The sequence below is a fragment of the Melanerpes formicivorus genome, unplaced genomic scaffold (genome assembly GCF_026170545.1).
Source record: "Melanerpes formicivorus ecotype bairdi unplaced genomic scaffold, bMelFor1.0.p_v2 SCAF_25, whole genome shotgun sequence".
NCBI classification, from domain to species: domain Eukaryota; kingdom Metazoa; phylum Chordata; class Aves; order Piciformes; family Picidae; genus Melanerpes; species Melanerpes formicivorus.
The window spans coordinates 5,930,747-5,947,748 of NW_027142377.1; the positions used below are offsets into that span (position 1 = coordinate 5,930,747).

The 17,002-nt window shown below is 41.6% G+C and overlaps 1 protein-coding gene across 7 annotated transcripts in view; it reads right to left on the reverse strand.

The window, feature by feature from the left end:
- SPTLC3 (serine palmitoyltransferase long chain base subunit 3) overlaps positions 1–17,002 on the reverse strand; it is a 112,028-nt gene that overhangs the window by 36,543 nt on the left and 58,483 nt on the right. For all 7 annotated transcript variants that reach the window (XM_068153159.1, XM_068153158.1, XM_068153157.1 and 4 more), the window contains exons 8-9: positions 14,300–14,519; positions 12,087–12,213 (exon numbers count right to left, since the gene is read on the reverse strand). In XM_068153159.1, coding sequence (XP_068009260.1) covers positions 12,087–12,213; positions 14,300–14,519 — 347 coding nt within the window. The remainder of the gene's footprint in view (positions 1–12,086; positions 12,214–14,299; positions 14,520–17,002) is intronic.

Genomic DNA, 17,002 nt, shown 5'->3' on the forward strand with positions numbered 1-17,002 from the left:
GTCGCTAAGGAAGTGATTTTTGACAAGTGCAGTTGCTTCCCCACCTATCACATATAAAAAGGAAGAGTCACATCTGACATTACTGCAGGTAGGAGATATAGCATGTCCTTTCCCCACTCCACCTGCATTATATTTCACCACCAAGCTGATACACATGCTGCTCTTCCAGTCCTGTAAGGTGTTGACAGGGATGGTGCCACCTATCACATACCCATATGCTGTCTCCCTAGTACCAGTCCTAATTTCACACAGCCACTCAATGAATCAGGCCAGGTCCGTCATCTGCCTGACCTCATCTGAAATAAAAGTGCCAAATGGATCAATTCTCTAAACCTAATCATTGTGCAGCTGCTTGTGCCTGCCCAGCAGAAATGGTGGGAACATGTGGTAAGACTGGGATTTAGCAAGACACATCCCAGCTACACTCCCAACTTTCATTCTCCTGCTGCTCCTTAGCCCATACTTTGAGTATCATTTACATTATATCACCCTGACCACTGAAGCCTCTGGTACAACTAATTTCCACTTTTAAGGTACCTTTGCACAGATGTATTACATTTTCACTCTTCATTTACTGTTTCTTTTTATTTTACTTTTAATTCTTTCTTCATCTACTACTTTCTGGCTATTTCCTGATTTCTCATCTTCTTCCTTGTAACTGCTGTGGCTGGTTAGACATTTGGGGCAGCTACTTATCACCTCAGACTACATTCTATCCCTTTATTAGAATAAACATTTATTAGAATAAACCAAACCAGGTTGGAAGAGACCTTCAAGATCATCGTGTCCAACCCATCAACCAATCCAACCCACCCAAACAGCTAACCCATGGCACCAAGCACCCCATCAAGTCTCCTCCTGAACACCTTCAATGACGGTGACTCCACCACCTCCCCGGGCAGCCCATTCCATAGCGCAATCACTCTTTCTGTATAGAACTTCTTCCTACCACTTCCCACCACTTGCTGTGGCTTTTCTTCATATTCCCTCTTGGCCAGCATAGGGAATCACCACACCTACACAGACCTCTTTTCCATTAATCATTTCTGATCATGCATAGGTTTGAACAAGATCTACTGCTTCATCTGTTCTGTATCTTCCCAAGTCAAGCTTCTGTCAATGTTCTGGCTGGGAAATTTATAGGGAAACTGGGACTTGCTTCACAGTGATCAGTGTTTTGCTGAACAAATTAAAAGATCTCATAAACCCAGTGCATTTGTAACTTTATGCACAAAACTGCCCACACAGACAACCTGTTAGTTACAGCTTCAGTCATTCAGTTTAAAGCATTCAGTGGAAGAGCTCTGCTGGGTTAGAAAAGGCCACAAATAGCTTAACCATCTCTCTAATGCTGCTAAAACAAAACCAGCTGTGCCAGAGCAAGGAAAACAAATGAAACACAAAAGCATCCTACTACAAAGCCTTCCAGTCACTAATAAAAACAATAGTCTGTGGTATTTCCAAAAATATTTTTGGTGTAGTAGATCTCAAAGAAACAGGAGGAAATATTGAGGAGGAGCAATGGGGGCAGGGGAGATGGCAAGGAGAGGAAGTCAGAGAAGAACCACAGAGTAATGAGTTTGAAGTCTAAAGACAGATTTTTTTTTTCCTGTTGGAATTTGTAAAGATTATATTAGCACCTCCTGAATGCCCAAATTACAAGGAGGAGGGTGGTGGAGTAAGCTGAACTGGGGGCTTAAAACTGCTGCTGCTTCTTGCTGTCTTAGCAGCCCCTGAACTAGCTTCCAAACTTTCAGTCTGCAGCATTTGAAACTACTAGATTTTCAATTAGGGAAAGTTTTTGTAAGTGCAGATGTTCTTGGCCAATGCAGCTGAGGGCTTGCTGCCTTCTCCATTCTATTCAGCTGTTTACCACAACACTGGAAACAGAGTGTCAGCCATACAAGATTCCAGGCTGTTTGCTATTTATCCAACCATATGCACATGGGCCAGAGTTGATCAGTTTGTCTGTCTTTATTTTAGGTACCAGAAATTTAGACTCCAAAGCAAGTTCCAGACAATCCCCCGAAAGTAGAACAGTTCTTTCTTTATACAATCCTCCCTTGCTAAACCTATATACCTCAACCAGTTTGTGATGGGTCAGATCCTCTCTCAAGATTCCCTATGGATCTCTCTTCAGCCAGCCAGTGCTGATGCAAAAGGGCCACTTTAATGTTTTAGCAACATCCCAGAGTAGTAATTTAATTTGCAAGGATGCATTAAAGAGCCAAATAAAAGATGAGAGCATTCACATATATCTGGAGGGGGGAAAATAGCATGTCAGGAGATGATTGCTACACACAGTATTTGTGGGGGGGTAGCTGGGAGGAACCTATTTCTTTAGCAAATGTCAACACTTTTCTTTCTCATGTTAAGTTGTGTGGTAAAAGACCACATACACACATCATATACACAACCATCTAATACACTGTCCTGATAAGAGCAATAAACCCCTTAAAGTTTGTAACTGTATTTCAGTGCTCTTTTTGTTTGTTTCTTTTCAGGATCCTCCATGTCAGATGAGGAGGCAGATCCCAGCAGAATATTTATTTTGGTCTCATTGGCCCCATTTCCCCCCCACACTGCAGATTAAATCACTATAAGGGTGATGAATTCAGTTTAAAAACAGAACTTAGTCCAAATTCACTGTGGTACATTTAACCAAAGACACTGCATTTAAAAACTATTTTCTCTAATTCTTGAGGCTGTGATCTTGTGTCTCTTTATTGAGTGAAAATCTGCAGAGCTGGACCCTTGAGCTGCATCTGTTTGAGTGTAAGAATTTACCTATATGACCCTGAGTGGAGGAAAGTAAATACTTGTTCAAAAATTCCTAGCTTAAAAAAAATACTGAGGATTTTCAGTATATGCAAATAGCTTACAGCACAGAATGAAGGATATCCAGATTAAAACTAAGCCCACTAGTGCTCCAGAGTTTTTGGTTAAGGTTGAGCATGACCTTAAGAGCTCTGCATCTTTTTATTAGTTGAATTAAGAAGGGGCAGAAAGAGAAAAAAATGAACAATAAAGGATTCTTAAAATTCACAGAATCACGCAGAATCACAGAATTATCAGGGTTGGGAGGGACCTCAAGGGTCATCTAGTTCCAACGCCCCTGCCCTGGGCAGGGACACTTTCCACTAGATCAGGTTGCCCAGAGCCACATCCAGCCTGGCCTTAAAAACATCCAGAGATGGGACTTCCCATTGGAAGGCCTTCTCTTCTCCAAACAGCAACCTCAACTGTCTCAGGCTACTCCTCACAGCAGAGGTGATCCAGCCCTCTGATCATCTTCGTGGCTCTTCTCTGGACGCATTCCAGCATGTCCGTATCTTTCTTGTAAAATTGCCTAAGTTATCTTCATGCTGCTTGGGACATACAATGATACACAGCCAGTTTATTGGGATTCTGTTGAAATGCAGGATTAATTACCTGGATGGTACCAACAATCACAAAAACTGATTTATTGCATCTGCACTTCATCTACTACTGGAAAACTTGGAGTTTAGATTTGTTGCATCACTTCAAAAATATTTGGTTTACTGCAAAGTGCTAAGGTGTTGGCAATTTTGGGGAAAATGCTGGTTCTGTTTTTATTTGACACACAGTATTGCATACTGCCAGTTTCCGCTCATTAATTTCTGCAGGCTTTTAGAAGGCCTGATAGCTCAAAATTAATATGGTTTAGTTTAAAGAAAAAATGAAGAGAGAACATGAGAGAGAAATGATAAAAGATAGTGGCTTGCTCATTATTTATCTGAAGCAGCAAACTTTTTAAGAGAGCCACTTGGAGTAACAAACTTGGTAGATGCTTTGTCACAGGCCAGAGGATGGCTTCAGACCTGCTCTCAGGGAGGAGCTGCTCTGGAATTTGATAGTGAGAAGGCATCTGGATTCCACTGCTGAGGACCTGATTGCAGGCTGGTATTATATGGCACAATTTCATGCACTTTATCAGAGCTTTGCTATTTATACCAGCTGAGAACCTTACCCTGGCAGCAAAAGAGACAGTAAAACTATCAGCTCTCTGAAAAAAAAGTTCATTTTCCTGTTCCAGAGAGATCTGCTTTTCACTCCCGCAAGATTTTAGCAAGCAGAGAAGCTGACTGTGTTCAATTCCTGCACCAACATTTCACCTTTGAACTCTTCTGCTCTTGGAAATTCTGACTCAGTATATTGAAAACAGGAATAAGCAACCTGTAAGCTTTTCATATTGAGATCTCAGGTGTATTTTATTTGAAAGAGAGCTATTTTTTCCTGAGCCCATTCCAGGAAAGATAATCCCACGCTGTACTTTTTTTCTGGCATGTGGTGGACTCTTCAAGACACAAATCCACCTGCTTTAATGTTATCCAGCTGTTGTTTCATAGGGGCTTTCTAGACAATTAGTTACACAACCAAACTTTTACATACCGGTGTCAGTATGTCTCTCCAATCTGTGTTCCTTGGATAGAGAACTCCACTCCCTGTCCTCCTCTACTAAAAACTAGATAGTGAGAAGCAAGCTTTTGTAGGCTGAGAAAAAAACTAAAAATTGGAAAACAATAGCTCTTCCCTACTAAACTGTTGCAGATGGACAGATCTTTTTTCCCCTCCCCTCTAGTTCCATTCTAAGAGTAACACACATGTACCTCCATGTGCATTAAATCACAAGTAGAATGCTGTAATACTGGGGTGCCTAAAGGAAATACGTTGTCAGATTAAAAGAAACAAAAACAAACCCCAAAAACTCCAACAACATCAGCAGCAGCAACAACACAACAAACCCAAAACAAACCAACCAACTTAAAAAAAAACACAACCTAACACCCAAAACCAAACAAAGCCAACAAACCAAACAACTTTGCTATGAACTGGGGTGAAGTGAAGATATTTTATTCCACAACCTAATGCCAATTAGAAACTTAGTCATTTCAGCTTAATTCAGCTGCTTAAATAAACCCTTAAGGACGGACTTAGTCCAATTTTAACTGTGAGCTGCTGCAAAACACTTTCCAGAGCAGATTAAGGGAAGAAAAAAGTGGCAGTTTCAGCTGAAGCAGAAAGGAGTAAAATTGTACAAATTCCACAATTTTTACCTTATTTCTCAAATGAGTCAGCTATGCCTACCCAGAACCTTATCTGTATTCAGATACTTAATGTGAGCATTCAGTGCTCTACAGAATGGCAGGGACAGAGCAGCCAGCCTTGGTTGAGCCTTATTTACTCCCAGCACAGGTAATTAATCACAGTGCACGTCAGTGCCTCCACTGAAAGCCAGCCAGTGCACAGTGTGCTCCATCTGCATCACATTAGGTGTTTCTGAAATGCCAGTGATCTAAGCTTCTTGTGGATTCCTTGGGCAGTGGTAAGCAGCATCTGGGAGGGACGAGGGATCCTCATACTTTATCCCAGCAGTAAAGACACCATTAAGAGGAAGCTGTGTAATGGAGGTGTATGTTGCTGTACTGGGGAACAGGCTACAAGTCACATTCAAGTCCAATTACATCCCTGCTCTGCCTGCAGTTAATAAGGATTTGTGAATAAAGGGGAAACATATCCACGGGTAGGGTCTGCTGGAGGACTGCAATTCTGGTTTAACTTTGAACATAGAATAAGTGACTTCAAATGATGTAGAATTTGGTCAGTCTTCAGAACTCTTTCCTGTTACTCCAAAGCCCCTGCTTGCTCAGAGCAGCTGACCCTCCATGGATACCTTTAGGGTTTCTTTATGAGGTGGACTTCATGGCAGGGGATTCCACCATAATGGTGTGTCTCATTCATTTGTAGCAAGGATGGCAGAATTTAGCTCTCTTTCATCATCCACTGCTGGGAGAACATCTGTGATGTTCAGCTTAGACAAATACTAATTGTGACAGCATATTATCACCATTAGCATCTTCCCTGTCACAGTGACCAGGAGCCCTAGCCATGGAGCCAATCCTGTGTAAACAGGGAACAAGCTAAATTGAGTGCCTTAAATGTAAGCACATACTTATTTGGAATATTAACTTAAAATTAAGACAGAGCTCAAGTATTCTGCCTGATGAGTACCCACGAAAAGCAATCATCTTGGAATGAAGCAGCAAAATGAGACTTTGAGCCAGAAGAGTAGGAAGATACACTTTAGTAAAATTGTCTCTGCAAGCTGTTTTGGGCAGGTTCAAGGGGTCTCTCACTAAGTATCTTGCAACAGGAGAGCTTACAACTACAGTTTTGTGATCAGCTCAGCCAGCACAGATATGTTCTGCTGCAAAAGGGATGGGTCCTCTTGCCTCCAGCTGCTGAAGTTCTGGCACTGGGATTCATGTAGCCATATGGTAGGTTGGCTCAGGGAACCAGCTTGGCTGTAGGCTAACCATTTGTGGGAGGGCTGGTTGTTTTTCAGCTAGATCAGTTCACTATTGCTGGCATAAAGAAAAGGGGGATGAATAAGCAGTTAGACAGGGAGGAAAGGGGAGGAAAAAAAAAAGAAGAAAAAGAAAAAAAGAGGGCAAGATTGCCCATCCTTGCACCAGTGTTGGTTTGTGCTGAGCCAAAGTGATGTGAAACTCAGGTCTTTGAACTCCCAAAGGGCTGTGACAGGCAAAGCTCATGTTTTGGAAGACTACTGAGTGCAGATAGAAGTGGGAAATGTTGAAAACTGAGCATTTGAAGAAGTTGGTCTTCCAGTTATACAAAAATCTAAGGCAGACAGAAATACTTTAAAAAGGAACTTTAAAAAAGCAAATAATTTCTATGTCAAGGCAAGACAGAAAGCAGTGCTCTGCAGCTTCTCACAGTCTGAATGAGCTCAAATGCAACAACTGTGTGCTAAAGACAAAAAGAAAACTAGTAGATGCAAAAAGACCAACCAATCAGCACAAATGGCTGAGTAAAGGGAACCACTTTCTACCTAAACAACCTCAGGGATTATCTTTTAACTTAAGGACAGTAGATTCATGAGGATAGGGCTTTAAATTTTTCAGCATGCCTTAAAAACATATGAAAAGTGCCTGTTGCTGTCAGTGCATTGTTGTTTGCCCTGCATTAAACAGACAAATGATGCCTTTGGAAATGCTGCAGTTTGCTTTTTACTCGCGTAATCTCTCATTATTCATCAAGGCAATTGCTCTATATTTTCTAGCAGTCTTTGTCTGCCCAGTGGTTCTATATTTTTACCTATCAAATTGAAGTGTAAAAATATGCTTTTGATATCCTCAGGCAGAAAGGGAAATAAATAAATAAATAAAGGTCTGAGGTCACAGCTGAAGGTGCTGTGTTGCACGCAAGTAAATGTACTTGGAAATTTGTGCAGGGTCCAAACACACTGAGTCAGCTGCAGACTCATTGTGGGGATAAAACCACGAAGGCAGCTGCTGAGTTTCCTGAGGTATCTCCAGTGGTGTAAGCAGAAGCTACAAGTAGAACATATAAAACAAGAAATCTATATTGTGAATTGTAAAGAGTAAGTGCCATGGGAACTGCTGCTTCCCATATCTCCTAATAAATGAAGAGAAACATATTTGAGATGAAAAGTCCACAAAGGCTTAGGGGGGATAACACGAAATTTGTATGATTTTGTTTTTAACAGACTGTATTAACTGAACTGTAGAACTTGCTGCCTTATGCTGCCAGAGGTTCATATGCTTTTGAACAAGTCTGTTGTAGGAACTATGATAGCATCTGTGACATTGTGCTACCAAGAGTAAATGCCTTCTGCAAACTGTTGAGTGCTGTAAAACACAACATTGAAAAATGCCAGGACTCTACTAAAAATAGGATTTTTTTTTCATGTGTAATTTTTGTTGTCATTCTCTGACTCCTTTGATACAAGTCACTCAAGAGAACTTGGTCATTGTGACCCCATCCTATCTCTCTCTTTCATGGAACAACAACTGTGCATATCAGTTTTCAGGGAACTACTGCCTCCTAACTGTGCATATTTTTGTGCTTCATTTTCTCAAGTCGGAGCAGAAAATAAGGCAAAAGAAGGAAACTGTAAGAACCATCTGGGGGCTCTGTCACGTGCTTGTGATGTTAATGCTTCACAACTATCACAAATATTGATATGGGACCTACCCATATATTTATAGATGGTTTCTGTGGGAGACACCATGTCTTCTCTGTATTTTTTCACTTATGTTAGTACAGTGCTTTTAAAATGACAACTTCCTCATCCAAATTGGAGTCTCCTGCTGCAAAGGAAGGTAAGCACACATCTTGGTAGTGTGCTTCCATGGCAGTTTGCTGACAAGAAATATCTGAGGTGCTAGCACTGGTTTGGAAGTTCATGTGTTTGCTGTAGTTTCTTGCAGACACATTTGTTCCTTTTCCCATTGTTCCATGTATCAGGCCCTTTTTCTTCACAGCCTCTCTGGGCAATCTTCTCAGCATCAAATTTTGGTCCTTGTCTCCTCCATCCCTATCACCCACTTATTGCCTGTTCCTTGCGTCTCCTTTGCGTATTAGAATCTCCTCTCTCTTTGATCTTCCTATTTCACCTCCCTGAGGTGACAACGCAGGCTGGATGCCGCTGCTCAGAGCTCCAGTCCTCTGCTCAGACTCCAGGTGGAAGAGGCTCTACTCAGGCCTCCAAAACTCAGCTGGAAGACACACCTTCACTCAACAAATCTTGAGATTTGTCAATGTTCATTTCAAGCAGAGAGTGATTTAGAGACTTGTGACATCATGAGACTCAGATGAAATTTCACAGACATGGCAAACAGTATAAATTAAACTACCATAACAATTTTGTCCCAAAGCCTGGAGAAACTGAAAATCTTCATGGGAAAAAGGAATATTTTTTTTCCTTTCTTTTTTTTTCTTCTGCCCCCCCTTTTTTTCTTCCAAAATTTGCAAGCTTCTGTACCTATATCTAGTAACCTTCTGAGAAAGGACTGAAGCCTTTTTATTGAGATATATATATATATATATATATAGAGAGAGAGAGAGAGAACCTGAAACAGAAGCCCATTGTGGATAATTTCCAGCTAAACAGCTTAGGTTTCACAGAATTATTTTTAAAGTGCTAACCAGTTCCTTCCTTGTAATGCAGCTGTACCCCATACCCATAACCATCTATTCGTATCCTGCATACCCTGATTCCTTTTCCAAGCAACTGTATTCTTACTAATTGAAAATAAAGGAAGAAAATATAGAGAACAATGATCTGGATACACACAAGGACAAACACAAGCCGCATTGGTGCATTTCTGGCCTCTGGCATTGCTCACTGTGTAACTCTACCTATCCTATTATTTTTTTAGATCAGCTGCTTAGCAAATCAGTGCAGGATAATTAGCAAGACATTGAAGCATGATAGCTGGGAACATATAAAAGATGACTGTGTGAAATTTTAACAACTACAGAATGAAGAGTTTTCAGAACAGCAATTTAAATGACCAAATTATTCTTCCTTCTCTTAGTTTTCTATTAATCTACCAAGGAGTTGGCCAGGAAGTTCAGATACAAGAACACACTGGGTTAACACATTTGCCATCCCATTATTGAAGGCACTTTTCAAGAAGCACCATTTTGTTAATATGGAACTTTTAGCAAACAAATGTAATTGCTTTCCAAATCATTCCCAGTATTTTTTGCAAGTCTCCCTCCCCTACAGAAATGCCCTCCAGGCTACAAGCAAATCACTGGGCATTTCCTTATAAAGGACTGCTCAAATAAGCCTGAAGGAAGAGAATGCCACTTAAAATAAATTCCTTGTATTGATTCAACAGGCTTACAGGGAACAAAGGGCAACTCTGGATCACCTGAAATTTCGCTGCCAGGTGTGTCTGCTATATGGCTCATGCTTTCACAAGGAGGGCTCACATCACATTCAGGATCCACCATTTTCTTTTACAGCAGACCAGAACAACTCACCTAGGGCTGCTGTTGTCCTTGGAAACAAAAATATCTAAGAAGAGACAATGCTTTCTCTCTTCTGCTCCCCCCCTCCTTTCTAAGCCACGACCTTCCTCTCTCTGATGCCAAGGCGGCATTGTAGTGTGGTCTAGCATAACATATTTTCCCTGTATTTTGGGTCTTTTTTTTGTTGTTTTTTGTTTAGTTCACAAGACAGCCTAATGAAGGGAAGCCCACATGAAAGAAAAACCAATAGACTAAAATAATGAGTCTGTCTCTGAAGGACAAAAATTATTTGTTTTACACATCACAGCCAGTTTGCTAGCCTTTGTGCAACAACCCAAGTTGTGATGTATGATTTATTCATTTGGGTTTCTATTCATTTGCATTTCATATTACAAGACAAATTTTAAAAAAGCTGACAGAACACTGATTTATTTCATAAAGAATTTGCAGAAGATTTACTAAGCATTTGTGCTGCGCGGAAATACAAACATTGTGTCATGAAACAGCACTGCTTCTGGAGAAGAAAAAAGCTGCAAACTCTTAAGCCCTATGACAGTCAGACACGCACATCTTAAAAGACACTGCCTTGAACCAAGTTCTTCTATTAGCCTGCACAGAACTGCATGTAGACTCCCGCTAGCTGAAACTCGCTTTTTTTTTCCCAGAAGCTTTGAAGGTTTGGAAATGCTCCGCACGTTTAATGTTTCACACACGGCATCTGCGAGAGCCCAGAGTTCGCCACTCACAGAAGGCTCAGTGTAAGGTCGCCCTCTGATGGCGAGCTCATCCTAGAGCTGTCACAGGCACAGCCTGCATGCCTGGTCACTAAGGCAGAGGAGACATGGTCTTCTTATATTGGACAGATTGTAGACCATGAGCATACGCAGCCTTGACCTTTCAAGTTTCAAGTTGGGAACAGCTGCTGCACTCTGACTTCTCTGCCAGAACGTCCAAAGCACCTTTTCCTCGTTGTCCACGTGCTGCACTGGAGTTTTGCTGCTCTTGTGATTGCACTCAGCAGACCCTGGTACTGGGACTGAATTCTCCATCCTTCTGTTTGTATACTAAGGTCTTGTAAATTCTGGCTTCACTGAAGGATTGTGACAAATGTCTTAATAGCCTCACGTCTATCATGGTTTGAAGCTGTTCTTTAGAGCACTGCAGCAGAATAGTTCAGAATAGTATGCAACCTGCTTTCATATGCCCTTTTCCCTTTCCCTTCCCACTTGACTGTGGTCCTATCTATGAGGGAGGGCTAATACAGAATTACTCTGTTAGTCCAACACAAAGTAAGAGGAAATAGCACAGTTCAGTGCTGCAATTCAGAGTGGAATCTATCTTGTATGAATGTGTAACTGGATGTTAGACAATGACGCGATTCTCAGGCATTCCTGACAGAAATTACACACATTCAAGCCTCACCACACTGAGTTAGTATTGAAGCCCTAGAACACTGAATACATCTCAGCATCACTTTGAACCACTAGCAGATGTGTCACAGCTATTTTGTTTCTTGGTGCAAAGAAAGCACATTGCACAGAGGATTGGACTGCAGCTGCCTATGCAACTTTAGGAAAAGGAGTACAAATAGTCCTTTTATTTTTCATAAAGACACTGAGTCCTAATCCTTTTGGGACAAAGTGTTCTTCAAAACTGGCTTTAGGACACCATAATTAATGCCCGAGTGGGAAAGGAATAATTAAACTAATCTTCTGCTGCTATAATTTAACATATGATACCTGTTGTGATTTTTTTTTCCCCCCTATGCTTGAGTTGCTTGTTATTTTGAAAGCTCACGCTCACAGAGAAGCTAAACTGACATCATATAGCAAATTAATGAAGGGTTATACTCTTGGATCCCTCATACAAAGTCAGATGATCTACTTAAAGAGCAGTTTGTGTATCACAGTATCACTAAGGTTGGAAGAGACCTTGAGGATCATCAAGTCCAACCTGTCACCACAGACCTCATGACTAGACCATGGCACCAAGTGCCACGTCCAATCTCTCCTCTTGAGCACCTCCAGGGATGGTGACTCTGTTGCTGCAAAGCAGAGTGGGCTAGCAACTACAGAGCCAGAAAGAAATAGAGTTGATAGTATTTGCAAGTATGAAGATTTTGCTCTTTACAGTAAGAATTATTTCCCTTGCATTACCTTCCCGTCCTACTTTGCTGTTGGATGACATTTTGTGTTGCCTGTACTCAGCAGATGCTCTGGTACTAATTGAAATAAATGCAGGTAAAGGAGGTGGCTTACCTTGCGTTGTCCCGTCTAGCCCCATGAGACATTTCATTGCCCTGATGATTTGCTCTGCTACGGGTGGACACATTGATGTGGCATACACAGCACTGTGAGAATGTGTTCGTAAAAAGTCCACAAGGTCCTTACACAAACAAAAAAAAGCATAAATGAGCTTGAGCTGGCCAAATGGCAGATTGCCCTCTTAACTACTGTAGGAGTGAGAACATGCAAAAGGAAGAGGATGTTTCGCCTGTTATCGGTTTGCTTTCCTGGCTGCTACTGTTAACGCATTGCCTGAAGAAACACCAGGCAGGTGCAAACACTTTACCATATAAGTAGGGCAATTACAGCTGAAACAAAGGTCTGGAATAGAACAATGTTTACTTCTGTACTAAGCCTTACTATAAAGCAGCCAAAATAACGTAAAGACCAATGAACAGCTGCACTGAAAATACTGCTCCGTTCCTCTCTTGGTGGTGAAGCAAAGCCTACACGATATCAATAGTTTCTGTGCCACAAGACACAACCCACTAAAAGCAAACTTACTGGGATCTATATTTGGCATATACATTTCTTTCAGCTGAAAATTCTCATCAGTGTGGCAGGGACTGTCCTGTTAGAGTCAATGTGATCTCTTTGACATTTCCCTGTGCTCCTAGAAAAATTGCTCTACCACAGGCATGCCTAAAAGCACCAGTTACTCTCCCAAAGCAAGGGAGAAATTCAGCGCTTGATTGAGACCATAATTGCTACAAATGCTTGTATATCCCAGTGCAAAAAAATCAGAGTAACAGTTACCACACTCTAAGCTGAATGCATGATGGTGAGAAAGGGATGAAGCCTCTTCAAAAATTGTCTTTGGAAAAAAAAAAAAGTACTACCAGAAAAAAACAAACTAAAGTTAGTAACACAAATTATCCCCCAAACAAATGTACAAGTCTACACTGTAATTCCAATGATAAGGATAAAGATTTACCTGACCTTATCCAGGCTGTGCATTGCTATATTGCAATCGTAATCCTAGGGGTTTGCTCAAACAGGTGAGAAAGCTTCTGTGTACTAGCTGATGCAGAATAAACAGTCTACAGAGGTGAATGTATGTTTGCTGTGTGCTTTGGGTGAGTAGCTGCCATCCAGGCCTGAAAGCCTGAGGCAAAGCTTAGTGATATGCACAGGTGTGAAAAAGAGTGACCCGGTTTCATTTAAGAGAACTCCCAAGGACTGATGATGAATTACTTTAAACTGCTTTTCACAGGTCTAGGCTTCCCCTAATTTAAAGATAAATTAGCCACATTGTCTATGGTAAGAGTTGAATCTTCAGATATAATTTCGGGTAGAAAAAGAAACAAAGAAAACTGATCCTGGATGCATTATGATAGCCTGTTTTAGGATCTCCAGGGGCAAACCCAAAAAAGACACTAAGACAGACATACATTATGCTTTGTTATACCCTTTTTAGTCTACTCAAGTGCTACCCTTATTAATGAAATCCTGACAACAGCCATATGGGCAGTCGAAACAGCCTTCCTACTCATTCAGCAAACTACTTAAGAGATACATTCACCAGGGTACAAAAGCGTAAATACTCAGCCACCACTCGATATCTCTGCCAAGCAGCACACCCGATGACATTTCACATCGGTGCTGATTAGGCTTTCTCCTCTCCTACACCCCCAGTTAAAACCAGCTCAGTTCTAGTTTTGTTGACATCTGTTGCTGACGAGAGGCTGTTTAGTTAATGTATGCAGAGCAACTGAGGACACGGATTTTACAACTGCAAAAAGCCCCCAGTAATCCTTTCTCCATCTTCCTAAAGACTGCAACTATGGCAATCCATGACTGTTTAGGAATTTTATTATTAGTGGATGAAACTGTAGCTTTTTATCTCTGATATTGCTCCACACACTGCTTACAAATGTGAAACAAAGTAACAAGCAGTCTGCATGCAAATTGATGTCGTGAAGTATATTTAGTCAACCACAACATGTCTAAACATTTCCAAGACAAACAATAATCATCAGGGTGGCACAGAAATACCCAATCCAAGCAAATTACACTAGAGAAAAATGAGAAAGTCTGACTGTTTGATGCGCAGTCAAAAATGGTGCTACCTTTAGAAGAGTACTCCTGTAAAGCAGGCTATGTGAAAAGATAATGAAATAAAGCAAATGTAACAGGGAAGTCCTTCCCACCCCCTTGATGTTAAAATGTTTGTGATTTACTTTTACCTTTTTGCCAGCTATGTATCCTCCAGCTGCACCAAAGCTCTTTGTGAACGTTCCCATCAATACGTCGACATCATCAGGGCTCATACCGAAGTACTCGACAACGCCTCGACCGGTTGCACCCACTGCCCCGATGCTGTGAGCTTCGTCCAAGTAGAGGTAGGCTTTGTATTTCTTCTTCAAGGAGACTAACTCTGGCAGGCGCACGATAGACCCTTCCATGCTGTGGGTGAAGAGGATCGTGGATGAACAACAAATCCTGCAATCTCTTGCTCTGCAGGTGTTGCTGGGAAATACAGGCATTAACTGCCTTCTCCATGAAACATCTTCTGGAACCTCACTTAGCGTTTACAGTTCAAAGCTTGGTTTCCAGAAATGGCTAACAATGACCCTTTTCAAATGTTGCCAGCTGGTAAGGGATGTGGAGGTGCTGGAACGTGTCCAGAGAAGGGCCACAAGGATGATCAGAGGGCTGGAGCACCTCTCCTATGAGGACAGACTGAAGGAGTCAGGGATGTTCAGTCTGCAGAAGAGAAGGCTCCGAGGTGACCTAATTGTGGCCTTCCAGTATCTGAAGGGAGCCTACAGGAAGGCTGGGGAAGGACTTCTCAGGATCTCAGGTAGTGATAGGACTAGGGGGAATGGATTGAAGCTGGAGGTGGGGAGATTCAGGCTAGATGTGAGGAGGAGGTTCATCACCATGAGAGTGGTGAGACCCTGGAATGTGTTGTCCAGGGAGGTGGTCGAGGCCCCGTCCCTGGGGGTGTTTAAGAGCAGGCTGGATGAGGCTCTGGCCAGCCTGATCTAGTGTGAGGTGTCCCTGCCCATGGCAGGGGGGTTGGAACTAGATGATCCTTGTGGTCCCTTCCAACCCTGAATGAAACTATGATACTAAGTTCAGTGTAAATGCTTTAACATACTCTTAATGGTAGCAAATTTTTCTTTATACCATCAACATCACTATACTAAGACTACGGTGTCCCATATAACTGTTTTTATTTTCATTGTTCTTTGAAGAGGGAAGTGTAGTGTTTCCTTTGCATCTCTGGAAAAAGCATTCCTGTAAAAACTTGCCAAGACAAACTTGCAAGTCAAGATACTTTAACTTGGAGAATAGCTCTGACCAAGTTATTTAAATTCCATATTAGTTGTCCCTGAAGCATGACTTAAGTTCTTTAAGGAAAAAATATTAACTATTGTGAGAAGAATGCATAAGCAATACTCTACCTCCTCTTAAACCCTTCAGATGAATGCTAATCTGGCATCTGGTAAAACTTCAAGAAAACTAATATTAGCCAGCATGGGGCTGGAAAATTTGTTCTTATTCAAAAGTCATAGGCTGAGAAAGAAGAGGACATGCTCACAAAACAAGTGAGAGTATTTCCAATACTTTTTCCTCAAGCTTTTCCTTTGCTAATGAAGTGTTAGTAGCTACTTACTGGCTTAGACCATGGCTCGTGAGTCTGTTCCCAGCAGTGCTGCAAGGACAGACCAGCTGTGCATGCTTTGGGTTGGCAGCGATGGCAGAGATACAACGCACCGGGGTGAGGTGGTGCTCTCCCTGAAGTCAGAGCAGACTTGCTTTGAAACTAACCCACAGTCTTCAATTTCTGATCTGCTTAGACTATGAAAAAAATAATCAACCAACCTAGCTACTGCTAGGGTTAGTTTCCAATGAGAGACTACTAGAAGATCTGGGCTTTGTTTTGCTTTTACTTTATGCCTTTCAGAAGCAAGGACACTCAGGGCGTAAGTGATCTTCACATTGTTTAGCCATTATGGAGCTGAAGGGACTTAATGGATCCTTTTTTAGCGAGGTTCTCTGAGATTTAACATGTTTTTATTTTCTATTACAAGATAAGGGTCCTCAGACTTTAGAGAATGAAATCTCCTTTGAACTGCAAAAGGTTGAAGGTCGGATCAATGATCTTAGAGGTCTTTTCTAAACGAAACAATAGAACACAGGAGATTGCACCTCAACACAAGGAGACACTTCGTTACTGTGAGGGTGACGGAGCACTGAAACAAGCTGCCCAGAAAGGTTGTGGAGTCTCCTTCTCTGGAGACTTTCAGAACATGCCTGAATGTGTTCCTGTGTGGCCTGCCCTAGGTGATTCTGCTTTGGCAGGGGAGTTGGACTTGATGATCTCTGGGGGTTCCTTCCAAACCCTAACATTCTGAGATACTATGACTAGAGGAAAAGAAAACTCTGTCTCAAATATGTATCTAGAAATATAGCTACAATTGCAAGTAAGTGACGGTGGGTTTCTCTCACTCCTTGAACTGACCTATGCTTCTGTGTCACCAGAATGTCTTCTTGCTCCCCAGTGGTAAATAATGAGGGTGAAAGACTTGAAAGGGAACAAAGCTCAGCAGCTGGAGCATTTTCTGTGGGCCATGTGACTGATGGGAATATTTGTCAGTAAAATGTTGGTGGTCCACTTAATTTCTGCATGATCAAAGTCCTTAAATCTGAGCTTTCTTTTAGTAGTGCGAGGCTATGTTTATTTGCAGTTTTGCTCTGTTTATTCTGGTTGAAAGGAGATGTTCAGCCTGCTTTGCATCAGCTGATCTGCTGCCAACCTATTTCAGCTGAGTGACAGGTGTTTAGATAAGGTCTGATTTGTTCTCTTTGCAGATGGAAAATCTTAGTTAAAAAGGAAGCAGTGACAACTATGAAATTGTGATGACATGAGATTGTAAAAG